This window comes from Zootoca vivipara, chromosome 6 (assembly GCF_963506605.1).
Source record: "Zootoca vivipara chromosome 6, rZooViv1.1, whole genome shotgun sequence".
In the NCBI taxonomy this organism is placed as follows: Eukaryota; Metazoa; Chordata; class Lepidosauria; order Squamata; family Lacertidae; genus Zootoca; species Zootoca vivipara.
In genome coordinates this window covers 80,895,497-80,908,734 of record NC_083281.1, presented here as the reverse complement: position 1 = coordinate 80,908,734, position 13,238 = coordinate 80,895,497, and the positions used below count along the sequence as shown (strand labels likewise).

Sequence of the window (13,238 nt, the reverse complement as noted above, 5' to 3'; positions counted from 1 at the left end):
TAGTGCCAAAATTGAAAATTAAGGAGCAAGTTTTTAAGCAGGAGAGGAAGAGGCTAGGAACACACACTTGCCCTTCCTAACCAAGCAAAGTTCGATCTGCACCAGTCTTCGTAGGAGGAAACAATCTGTGTCAAACTAAGCTCTACCCAAAGTAGACCTGTTGACATTAATGAACACGAGTTATTTATTTAAATATTTATAACCCGCACCTTCATAAATATATCCACCCAGGGGTTTAAAACATATACGGTAATAAAATAAGCAAAAAAAGCATCCCTGCGATCAATAAAACATCATTAAATGCTGAATGGTTGAAAAGAGAAAATTCATATTGCAAAAAGGCTCCCTAAACACCATGCCTGGATGATTCCTGCCAAACCTCCACTGGCAGGGAGTTCCACAGGGCATGGCCTGCTCCACTAAAGTCTCAGTTCCTAGTAAAGGCCAAGAGGGGCATGTGGAACCACCAAAAGCAGGCCTTTGGAGGATCTCGATGATTGAGGTGGAGTGTAAGAATCCAGACCGTCCTTAAGGCGTGTTGATGGACCTCCTCTGAGTAGGATTAGCAATGGATACAACTCAGATATTTTATTGCTGACAGCAGTCCTCTGCAGGGATATTATAATGATTTTTTAAATAAAAAAAATCAAACCTATTTGTAATTGACAGAGTAGCTTTAAAAAGAAGCTGATGAAGTGAAGTGATTGAAACAAACTTACGCACTACCCCAAAAGTCAGCATGCGGGTGAATCGTTAAGATCCTGAGGAAAGGGTAATTTAAAATTTAACTACAGAAGCTAGCAACTTGGCGCTGCAACTTTATGTCATCTTGATTTCTGACCTCAAGCTACTGCTTTGGACAGATGAGAAAAGCAGTCCCCCTGGAATTAGGCAAACGTTTTAATCTTTTCATTTCATTCATTGGCTCCATCTTCCCTCCCTGACGCTGCTCTGGGGCCAATTACTTTTTGGGTCTTCTTACAGAAAATAGTCACATGGGCAACCCCCAGATCTCCTCCAAAACCCCCTCTTTATTGTGGATTCATGATTATTTGAGCACACAATGGTCCACAATCCCGCTTTCGATGCTGTTTGAGCCTGCAAATGTTTCAGGGAGGAAAACACGGCTTCGTTTCCAGCCAGTGAATGTCCTCTAATTCTCACTGCTGAAATCCTGTAACTTTTCATTCCACAAATCTTTATTAATTAATTTATTTTTTTGCACCACTATGGGTGAAGGATGACACTCGGCCTCTGGCAAACTGCTTGGTCCTTCAAAACACGAAGGGAGGAGAATAAACCAAGGGCAAGGAGTCCAAATGGCAAAATAGCTTGGGAGACACCACCTACAGCTCCTATTCAAGGCAGAAACTCCAGAGACAACCTGATCTTCAGTTGCGGATGCTTCTCGCTGTGAGTCACGAAGGCACGCCAACTCCTTCAAGAGCAGGAGGCGTTGTGGCTTTGTCCGTGGTGCTGAGCAGAAGAAAAAGGAGAAGTTCTCTACGATGCCAGCAGGAACTCTCAGTGAACGCAAGGCTTATCAATGGCTACTAGCCATACTGGCAATGTTCTGCCTCTGTATAACAGCTGCAGGGAATCACAAGTGCTCAGGTCTTGTTTGTGGGATTTCGGCTGGGGCAGCTGGTTGGACAATGTGAGAACAGGACGCTGGACTAGATGGGCCACTGGCCTGATCCAGCAGAGCTCCTTTAAGGTTCTTATGACTAACAGTGAGGGAGGGCTGTTGCCTTCATGCCATGCACCTGTGGGCACCCTGGAGGAATTTGATTGGATCCTGGGCTAGCTGGGCCTCCAGCCTGGAATACGGCAACTTCCTTTGTTCAAAGCAGAACAGCGATGAGGAATCCATGACTCTCGCAGAAGTTGGTGGACTACAACTCCCATCATCCCTGACCATTAGCCATGCTGGCTGGGGCTGATGGGAAGCTGGGCATCATCTAGAGGAGCACAAGGTTTCCCACCGCTGAAGCAAGGAGTACCAGAGACAACAAAGCCCTTGTGTGCAATTGCCATAAACCACACATCAGTGTTCAAAATCCACATTTTGAGCATTTTTGCACCTGGGCTATTGGCCACTTTCAACCAAGTGAAGATGCCCAGGCACCAGGATGGTGCCTGTTGTCTCCACCCCACCACCTGGAGGTGCATGCCTGGGGATCCTTGGATCTTGACAGTTTTCACACACTAGCAACACATCCTGGAGAATTCTATCTGTTGCATTTTATCTGCACAATCAGAAGTACTTTCAGGAGCCAAAAAGTTGTATTGAAAAATATGGCTTTCGAGCCGTCTGGCCCCAAAATGGCAACTAGGGATTGTGTGTTGGTGACTGTAACCCTGGTTAAAGGAGCTATTTGGAGCCTGGCTTTTATAATCTGAATTTCTAAAACTGCCACACATTATTTCATAAAAAGCGTCTAGCAAATGAGTTTGAAGTCTACCCAACAGCCCTCAGTAACCGCCAAGTAATGATGCTAGGGACAAGGGGTTATAGCCAACTAACTCTACTCAAGAGTAAACCCACTGAAATGTATGGACCGTAATTAGCCATGTTCACTAGCTACTCTCTGAGTAGAAGTAGCTAGGGATACAACTCAAGAGCTAGTACAGGTCTGAAGAAATGTTTGGTAAAAGCATCCCAGAAAAATGATTATACCCACACCAAGCTTTAAAAGCACCATAAATCCACCCCCATTTGACTTAAAGGCACGTTAGCGCTGTGAGTCACCCTCAAGAGTCATAAAGCCATGCCGAATCGCGGCAAACCGCTCATAAACCTCCCAATACAAAATAAACGGCAAAAGACACACACACACACAGCCAAGAGTGAAATGCCTGCAGAATCTGCCAGCAAGCATGGAAATTTTTGCAGAGTGGTATAATAATAATAATAATAATAATAATAATAATAATAATAATAATGTGATTACAGGCTTTTAAGCAGAGCAAGGGCATTAGAGCAAAGTACCTGTCGGCTGAAAACAAAGCAAAAAACTAACACCATCGCTTGATTTCTCAACATTTGGACCCATGCAGCTTGAGCACACAGCCTGTGCAGAAAAACAAAGGCATACGAGGGAATGTGGAAGGTGTACTTGAGATATTTTACCTGTAATGGTTATGCGGCAGCCACTGTTAAGAGGCAAGCACACAGGTGGGAACCAGGCCTGTGCCAAACAGGCAGAGTGTAGAAGACAGGCCTTAAAATAGTCCTGGGATGCTGCAATTGTAACTTACAACCCGGACATCAGAATTAGAAGTGAGGTAGGGTAGGAATTGGATTCAGCTCGCACTTAAAGGCCATTAATCATCCTAATTTGTATTTTCCAAAGCAATGCAACCACACAGTGGTATTCTCAGACTAGGTATGGGGATCAGTTAACATCTGGTGGGATTTTAATGAGAAACTACCTAATCTTGGGGATTTTAAATTGTTTTAAACTGTTGTGAAATGTTGAGTTTTCCGAGAGAAGGGACTGACTATAAAACCACTCTTGTCTTATTAGATCTAGCAACGGCTCCTGCAGGGCCCCAAAACATTTCTACCGATCGCAGAATTGAAAGGGCTCTACATACCCAAGACACGACACGTCCATTGAAGCAGGGTAGCTTTGCATTGTCATCCGAGATCTCCTCTTTCACAACCCTGGATGGAGGAAGATGAGAGAAACGGGAAAACATCAGGAGTTCATATCGGAGAATGGCATTTTAATGTGCAGTGCTTTGAAAAGAAGGAAAGCATCCATCTATCTATCTATCCATCCCTCCCTCCCTCCCTCCATCCATGCATAAATCCATCCATCCATCCATCTATTTCATGAAATTTATATACTGCTTGCTTGTATTTTTTAAAAAAACCAGAACAAAACAATGAAGCCACCAATGAAAAACAATTTAAAACAACAATTTAAGACATTCAAATACAGGTAATAATAATAAAAATCAATAAGCTGAAAGCCAGATTAAAACACACGTTGACATTCTACATATCTGGACAGGCCTGCCTATACAAAAATGTTTTTAGCAGGTGTTGAAAAGAGCACAGTAAAGAGGACAGTGTCTGATGCCAATGTGTAGGCGCAGCCACACTAAAGAATCAATTTCTTACAACTGTGGAACAAATATTATGCAGCACCTGTAACAGTGCCAGGTCTGTAGATCTCACAGCTGTGGAGTGGGCGTATAAGGAGCAAGGTGATCTCGCAGGCAAAACTGGTCTCAAACTGTTTTAAAGATGCTGGTCATCAGCCCTAAAGGGTTAACTCCTCCCAGAATGCAATTAGCCCATTTTTTAAAATATATAAATGACAGATAACCCAGGAAAGATACTAAAACAGCAGAACACACACACAGAGAGAGAGAGAGACGACCAGCAGTATCAAAATAAGTAAAAATAAAAAAGACTGTATCGACAATCTTTTTGGAAGGCTGGCATGGAAAGGGTTAAAGCGGGCTTGGGGGGGGGAGCATTACTTATGTTATTTAACAAAATGTATGCCCTACTTGAGTGTAACAAAAAACACAAGTGGTTTACAAAAAGCTATTAATGTTACCAGTACAGTACAAAACTGTTTAAAAGTAGTAATCAAAAACATTTTAACAACAATCAGCAATTAACCAGCCCCAAGGTCCTTTCCACTCAAACTATTCACCAAGTACTGTAGCTGAGGTCTCTCTCTCTCTCTCTCTCTCTCTCTCTCTCTCTCTGAACTTGGAGCTGCCATAATTTGAACTCAAGACCTTTCACAGGCAAAGGAAATTCCCTCTTGAGCAACACAGGCCCCCCATGCAGAGATTAAGCAGCTTTCTTTCTCTAGGCATAGAGGGAATAGAGGTGTGTTTCTCTAGGCATAGAGGTGTGTTTAACCTGGAGAAGACAAGTGATCAAAATTTATTTATTTATTTTACCTAATGCCATCCAATTTTCTCCATATTTTGTACACTTGTTGAATGATCAAAACTAAGTTTAATTCTAAAATTTTAATTTTTCATCTCATCCCGTTTTTGAGTTGTGAAGGTTTGGAATTTCAAAAAAATTGACAATTTTGGACTTCGGAAGGTGATCGACTCTCCTTCACTGGTTGTTGTTGTTGTCGCTGTTGTTTTTAGCAGAGACTGGATGGCCGCTTGTCAGGGATCATTTGGCTGTGATTCCTGCATTGCAGGGGGTGAGACTAGATGTCCCTTGGGGTCCCTCTTCCAGCTCTATGATTCTAGGACTGATACTTTGAGCCCATGGTTGAGTTTAATTAGTTAATGAACTTGCTTCTGGCTGCGCACCTGCAATATTTCAACCCATATTAGTGTCTCTCTAGCCCACAAATTGAGAATTCATCTCCGGAGGGGGGAAATGAGCTGCTTCTCCCCGTGCAAAACAAACACAATTTTGTTTCCTCCTTGCTTCACTTCAGATCTTTCCATTTTGGTCCCAAGGGGGGGACACCCCCACCTGGAAACCTCAACAATCTGGTGGTGCCTCGTTTGGCTTTTTGGAGTTGTTTGCTTCCTTTAAAAACACCACTCCCTCTGCTTGTTTAATGATTCCCTCCGTGGTTCTCCTGCCATGCGAGGGTGGGGGGCACAAAGGAAGGAGTGAGTCTTCAAAGCCTCATCAAAGAGGTACCCTTAAAAAACCCGTGTGCGTTTGCAAAAGGCGGAAATCAGACAGAGGGCTGTGTTTCTCTCCCCCTTGCAGATAAGACATTGGAAATCTACTCGCAGAGAGCCGAAGTCTAACAAGGCTTTATCAGTGTTGGATCGAGACTGTGGGGCAGGGATGGGGGACCTGTGCCTCCCTGGGGCAGAGCTTTATTGTTGAGTCGTCAATACCGCCCTGCATTCCCCCCTGGTATCCTGATTTGCAGAGTTGATGCACGCTGCCCAATAACATTAACCTAATAACCTAAACAAGGGACCCAGGTGGCGCTGTGGTTAAACCACTGAGCCTAGGGCTTTGCTGATCAGGTCGGAGGTTCGAATCCCTGTGACGGGGTGAGCTCCCGTTGCTTGGTCCCAGCTCCTGCCAACCTAGCAGTTCGAAAGCACGTCAAAATGCAAGTAGATAAATAGGAACCGCTACAGCGGGAAGGTTAACGGCATTTCCATGTGCTGCTCTGGTTTGCCAGAAGCAGCTTTGTCATGCTGGCCACATGACCTGGAAGCTATACGCCGGCTCCCTCGGCCAATAATGCGAGATGAGCGCGCAACCCCAGAGTCGGTCACGACTGGACCTAATGGTCAGGGGTCCCTTTACCTTTTTAATAACCTAAACAGCTAAATTATAGAATTGGCTCCCACAACAAGAGGCAGCGATGGCGGCCAACGTGGCTGGCTTGAAAAGAGGATGAGGCAAATTCGTGGAGGAGACGGCTATTGATTGCTGCTAGCAATGGTTCTTCAGCATCCACTTCGTTGGACTGTTCATGTTGTGCGGATGCCCGATTATAGTCTTCCAAAGCAACTACTCTACGTATTCCGAACTTAAAAATGGAAAAATGGTCAACAAAAGAGGTTCAAAGACTCTCTGAAGGCAAATCTTTAAAAATGTAGTATAAACACCGACAACTGGGAAACACTGGCCTGCAAGAGCTCCATTTGGAGAATAGCTTTTACCAAAGGTGTCGTGGACTTTGAAGATGCTCGAACTCGGGATGAAAGGGAGAAATGAGCTAAGAAGGTGGCACACTTGGCAAACCCTCACCGTGATCAACTCCTGCCTGGAAACCTATGTCCCCACTGTGGAAGGATGTGTAGATCCAGAATTGATCTCCACAGTCACTTACGGGCTCACTGGTAAAACCGTGTTTATGGAAGACAATCTTACTCGGCTACAAGTGATCCCCAAAGAAGAAGATGACGGATATGCTCTGTTTCCATGGACAGAGAGGCATTATGATTCTGAATACCAGCTGCATGGAACCACAGAAGGGGAGAAAGCTGTTGTGCTTAGGTCCTGCAGGTTGTGCTTAGGTCCTGAGCTGGGATTTTCCAGAGCCACTACGGGCCAGAGCAGACGATACTGGGCTTGCAGTGCAAGGCCGTGTCGGTTGTTTATGTGCCCCACCGGTGCACAAGCAGAATATATATTAGGTGAATTAACAAAACCACATTAGAAGTTGAACAGCGCCTCTGATTCACGCATGCTTCGGGTGGTTAGTTATTAAAACAATGAGTTCGATAGCTCCGCTCTCGATGCTCCACTTTTTTTTTATTGCATCACACATTCCTGGTAGCAATTTAATCAGCAGAATGAGTTAAAGAGAGTTTGCTCTCCCTCTGTTTTCATTTTTTTCAAAGCCTTTTAAGAGTCGCCTTGGGGGAAAACAAATCAGGTTAAGATGGGGTGGGGTGGGGAAGAGAGATTGAGCAGCGAATTAGTACAGCATCATCGCCATCTCTTTCAACGGTACTCCTTTCTTACAAGGTTGGCCGTGGCAAGTGGCAAATTTGGACAGGCTAATTGCCATTCGCCTGTGGTGAGTGAGGGTTTCTGCCAGGCAACCAAGCAAACAAGAGAGTCGATTTTCAGCAGTTAGGTACGGAACCTGATTTAACTGCACTCCTCTTTATCCAGAGCAGGCACCGACAAGATGCTCATCACACTGAACGTGACATGCAGCCCTCTGGCAAGTGTGATGTGACGTCAGCTTTCCTTCCAACTTTGAATCCGCAGGGGTAGGCAGAGGTTGTCCAGGCAACGGCGCAGTGACCCACCCACCCACCAACACCAAATTCCCAGCTCCAAAGCTTGATGGCCACATGGGCAAGAGGTCTATGTATTGGGGGGGGATGCATGCACATCCATACACACAATCTCCTGACTGCTGGTTTAGTTTGATGCTACTGTATATTCTGCAGCATGTCACTGATGCAATAATAGTGTGTTAGTGGTGGATTTGTCCTGGACCATACGCATGTAATTCCACTTTATTAGTTGTTCTGCAATGCCTCCCCAATGTTAGTATATTATTGCCATCAATATTGCCACTCTGGTGCTATAGTACAGTGAAAGCGGGACAACCTCCCCCCCCCCCCTTAATATTACTGATGGCATATAGAAGTTACAGGATTTCAGCAAGAAGAACGCCCTCCCACCAGATGTCAAAGAGAAAAACAACTACAGTGGAACCTCGGTTTACGACTACCTCCGTTTATGAACGCTTCAGGGAGCGATCGCCGCAGACCTGGAAATGTTTACATCCGGGTTCTGCGGCGTCGGATGCGCAGACGTAATCTGCGCAGCTCGCGCATGTGCAGAAGCATGCCTTCGGCGAGCGAACGCCTCCGCGGAACGGTTTGCGGTCGCAAACCGAGGTACCACAGTACCAGAGTTTTAGAGGACACCTGAAGGCAGCCCTGTTTAGGGAAGCTTTTAATGTTTAATAAATTATTGTAGTTTAATACTTCTGTTGGGAGCCACCCAGAGTGGCTGGGGTATAAATAATACAATAATAATAATAAGCTACATGCACCCATTAGAAATGAAACAATATGTTTGCCCCAAAGCGTTTGCAGTATTGAAAGTGGGAATCAGGTACTGTATAACCAACAGCATCATGAGGACAAATCACCATGAATGCACAACAAAGTGGGCCTCTGGAGGGGCTCTACATACATAACGTATATACATACATACATACATACATATATACATATAAATTCTGCAAAATGCTTGTAAGAAAAGGGGGAGGGGGTCCGAAGAGAGCTGAATATCCTCACATCAAATGCTTCGGCACATCATAAATAAAAGATTTGCGGCAACAATTCTTCTAAGCTCTTCCAAGTGACAACTGGCGTTATTGATCTTGTGCTGTCACATTCCACGCTAAGGAAGGGCAATATTGAGTGCGGCCAACAAGACAGGAAGTGGTACCAAAAAACCCACGGTGTCCACTCTTGGTCCTCCACAGAGCTAAACAGTTACCAAGGAAAAGCAGTTCTTCCTTAACCAAACTGAACACGCACATAACATTCGAGTGTTCAAAGCCCTTCACAGGCATTATCTGATGTTAATCCTGATATGTCCTAAGAACATTAATAAGAGCTCGGCTGCTAGATTAGGCTACCCTCCTAGTCCAGTATCCTGTTCTCACAGTGGCCCAAACAGATACCCCAGCGCAAAAGCCACTCTCCTCACTTGCAATTCCCAGTATTCCTGCCTCCGACCAGTGGATAAACCTTCTCAAATCAAATAAATAAATGAACAGACACCCTGCAGGTTTTCACATCTCATGTTTGCACTGTGAAGCTGAAACGCCTTAGGTTGGCTTAGATGGAGTGCGTGCACACACAGAGACTTATGGGGCTCTGCAATATTCACATACAATTATGTCCCATCTTTCCATTAACAGGCTTAGAATGGTTGACCAAAAAAACCCCCAATTAAAATAAATATTCCTTTTAATCCCACTAGCTCTCCAAAAGAGCTCAGTATGGTTCATCTAGTAACAGCCCCCACCACACACACACACTAGGAATGGCTGACTCTGTCAATTTAATTTTCTCTCAGTTTTACTAGTCAGTTCCTCCCATTTCCATATCAGTCATACCTTGGTTTTCAAACAGCTTAATACTCAAAAGTTTTGGCTCCCAAACACCGCAAACCCGGAAGTGAGTGTTCCAGTTTGCAAACGTTTTTGGGAAGCCGAACGTCCGACGTGGCTTCCGAGTGAGTGCAGGAAGCTCCTGTAGCTAATTGGAAGCTGCGCCTTGGTTTTCAAACGTTTTCAGAAGTCGAACCGACTTCTGGAACAGATTCCGTTCAACAACCAAGTTATACTTTTCGCTTAAGTGCTCAAGAAAATCCATCAGTATTTCAGTGTAAATTACGCCAAATGTAAGCAATTTTGTATGCAATTTTTCCCAAGCCTACCTTTTCTTACGTAGCAAATTCATCCCAATGCATTTGTTTATGTTATTTCCTTTAATGTGTGCATTTTCATGCACACTTTACCCCAGTATGTGCATTTTTGTACACATGGCTCGGCCAGCAAATCACACAGCAGAAATCCAGAGAACTGTGAGTTTCGAAAGATGGCTGCATTTGGATTCACACTTTGTTTCGGGAAGTGAAAATTAGGCAGGTTTGGCTTTAAATGCAATCAAGATTCTCCCCCATTCGTCATCTCTCTCTCTCTCTCTCTCTCTCTCTCTCTCTCTCTCTCTCTCATACACACACACAAACACTTCAACCTCATAGCAACCTTGCAAGGCGGTTTATATTGAAAACAAGCAACTGGCCCAAGGTCATCCAGCCAACCTCATAGGACCAATGAAACCTGGTCTCCCAGGCCTGCTTAACTTCAGCACTCTCAACCCATTTCTCTCTCTCTCATTTCCAAGAGCAGAAAACAAAACTACTCTGGGCAGGAGGTTCTTTTTAACTGCACAGCTAGGGGACTGGGAGCACCACAGCCCCACCACCACCAAAAAGCCCCCCTAGAACAGCTGGCTTGGCTTTCCTTCTCTCCAGGGAGCAATTATGCACAAGCTGTTGGAACATCCACCTCTTAAAATAGCAAGGTTGTTTTGTTTTGTTTCCCTCTGGAGGACGAGGGTTGGGCAGAAATTCCAGACAAGAGGAGGAGCTGGTTCAAAACATAAGCTGATATTTGGTCGTGACCTTTGGCACAGGAAAAAGCTAGCGCCAGTTTAAGCTGGGTGGGTGTGGCTTATGCCGGCTTCCTCTCCACCCCATGCACAGAATCGTGGTGTTGGAAAGAAACCTTGTAGGAACATAGGAAATTGCCTAATATATTCATCCAACTCTGCAGTGGCCGGCAGCGGCATTCCAGGGCTTTGGGCAGATAGTGGGATTTGACCTTCTGCATAAAAACAAATGCTCTGCCACTGAGTTATAGTCCTTCCCTCTTGGAGGTTCATCTAGTCTACCCCCCTACTCAGAGCCAGAATCTTGCAACTGCAGCAGCCCTGAGGGATGGCTACCCAGTTTCTGCGTAGATACCTCTCGCAAAGTAGGGGTCCATCACCTTCCAAAGGAGCCTGTTCTTCTGGCCATGGTTTGCACAGGACGCTAAACCAAACCATGGCTTAGCACGAACGCATGAGCTCCAGAATAGATGTCCCCAGCTTTCCTCCTACCTGGTCGTTCTGCTGCTCCACACTGAGCCAGGCCCTAGCATGTTGCTCCCGGTTTAGCTTTCTCTCTCAACTATCCATGAGCCGTAACTAAGATTTGTTCTATGGCTTGTTAGTTTACGGTTTGCCTGGGAGAGCTATGGCATTGTGGCCCAACACCAGACTTCACAGGGAAAGCGCCAAGGCTAGTCAAAGGCTGCCGAACTGTGGAGAGCTCCGAGCGAGCAACTCACTCTGGCAGAGGTTGGGAGCAGACTGGGGTCTCTTATACCTCCTCCAGGCTCCACCCCTTTGAAAGAACTTTGGAGCCTTAAAGGGCCAGTCCTCTGGGCTGAAGACGAACACTCCTTCAACTTCCCATAGCTTCCCTCTTGGTTCACTGCGAACACTGGCAGACTGATTTCTTTAGGAATGCTGGAAATCACATTCCCTGGGCCCGCTATTCCCACGCCTGGCCTATGACAGTGCTCACATCTATGAAACCCACCTGTAAGGGTGACTCCCTACAGGGAGCCAGCCCCCATCATCCTGACGTCCGCCTCGTCAAGTACAGAGAGCACCAATGATTCTGAAGCAGCCAGAGGGGGAGGAAGAGACTCGGAGGGGGAGAGAAATCAGAGTGAGGAACAATGGGAAAGCTCGGGGGTGGAGGGATGCAGGCAGACGCTTTGGGATGCTGCAGAGCCAGGGAACCGACTGCTGAGGGAGGAAGCTGAAAGGGCATCACTCCTTCCGGCGCCAGAAGTAAGAAGAGTGCCGCAACGCGGGTCAAGGGGGCGGCGTTTTGGGGTGCCCAGACTACTTTGCTGGCGTAGGAACAGACGTACGCCATTGCCGGATTCTGATTCGGGATGAGAGGTCATGTTTTAAGCTGTCTCTACACTGTAAACAAAGAGCACAATAAACGTCTTTGAAGACAAACTGGACTCAGGCGGAGTTACTCCAGAGTAGCCACGACGACCCTCTGACACCACCCTTAGCTCTGAAATGAAAATTTGCAACACTAGGAACACTAAATTATAAGTGCCTATGCCCTATGGAAGCTGGTGAGCAATGGGACTGACAGGGCAGAACATGGGGAGCATTGGATTATTTGGTTCCATTTACCTGTTGGAGCCCTTAGTATGCAGAGTAAGGCGGCAGGAATGCAACACCTGATTGATTTGGATCTTCTGTCAGAAAAAGGCCTTCTAGACTTGCCATTTCCAACACACACCATGGACTGGCACGCTCATATGTTTTGCAAGAGTAGCCTGCAAGGAGTTAACTCCCGTATGACGAAAGGCTGCAGTATTTGGGACTTTTCCGTTTAGGGGAAAGGTGAGCAAGAGGCGACACCAGAGAAGTTTATAACATCATGCCTGGCTTAGAGAAAGTGGGTAGAGAAAAAAAAAATTCTCCCTCTCTCCTAACCCTAGAACTCGGGGGCATTCAATGCAGCTGAATGTTGGAAGATTGGGGCAGAACAGGAGACAGGGCACCCCATGTGTGCAGGTCCTGTAAGGAATCACATGAGTTGGAAGGGACCCTGAGGGTCCTCTAGTCCAACCCCCCTGCAATGCAGGAAGATGCAGCTGTCCCATACAGGGATTGAACCCGCAACCTTGATGTTATCAGCACTGTACTCTAACCAACTGAGCTATCCAAGCAAAGAAGAGGCAGGCGAGGGGGGGGAGAGCACTCTCAAAATAGACTTTTTTTCCATTTGAAAACCACCACCCATCAAGTTGTCCTCCACAAGAGAATGACTCCCAGGCCTCTCGACTGCAGCACCAAATGCAGAAAGGCAGGAAATGTAGGCCACCTCAAGTCTGCTTTGTGGGAGTGGGGGAAAGGAAGGGGACAAAATCCTCGAGAATTTTCACATTAATGCCGCATTAATACTGAAAGCAATCAAGTGTGTGTTTCTCCAGCAACAAATAATAGTAAATTGTCCTTTGTGGCAACTTATTGGACCAAGACGGATGAGCATTCTACATGTCTTGATTAGACAAATATGTTTTAAGCAGGTTTCCGAAAAGAGTACAGCGAAGGCAGCTGCCAGGTGTCAACAGGCAGGGAGTTCCAAAGTGTACGTGCTGCCATGCTAGGAGTTTGCTTTCTTACAAGTGCGGGGT

The 13,238-nt window shown here is 45.8% G+C and overlaps 1 protein-coding gene across 2 annotated transcripts in view; it reads right to left on the bottom strand.

Annotated features, from left to right (window-relative positions):
• Positions 1-13,238, bottom strand: part of DVL1 (dishevelled segment polarity protein 1) — a 101,712-nt gene that overhangs the window by 62,441 nt on the left and 26,033 nt on the right. For both annotated transcript variants that reach the window (XM_035121026.2, XM_035121027.2), the window contains exon 2: positions 3,601-3,670. In XM_035121026.2, the coding sequence (XP_034976917.2) occupies positions 3,601-3,670 (70 nt within the window). The remainder of the gene's footprint in view (positions 1-3,600; positions 3,671-13,238) is intronic.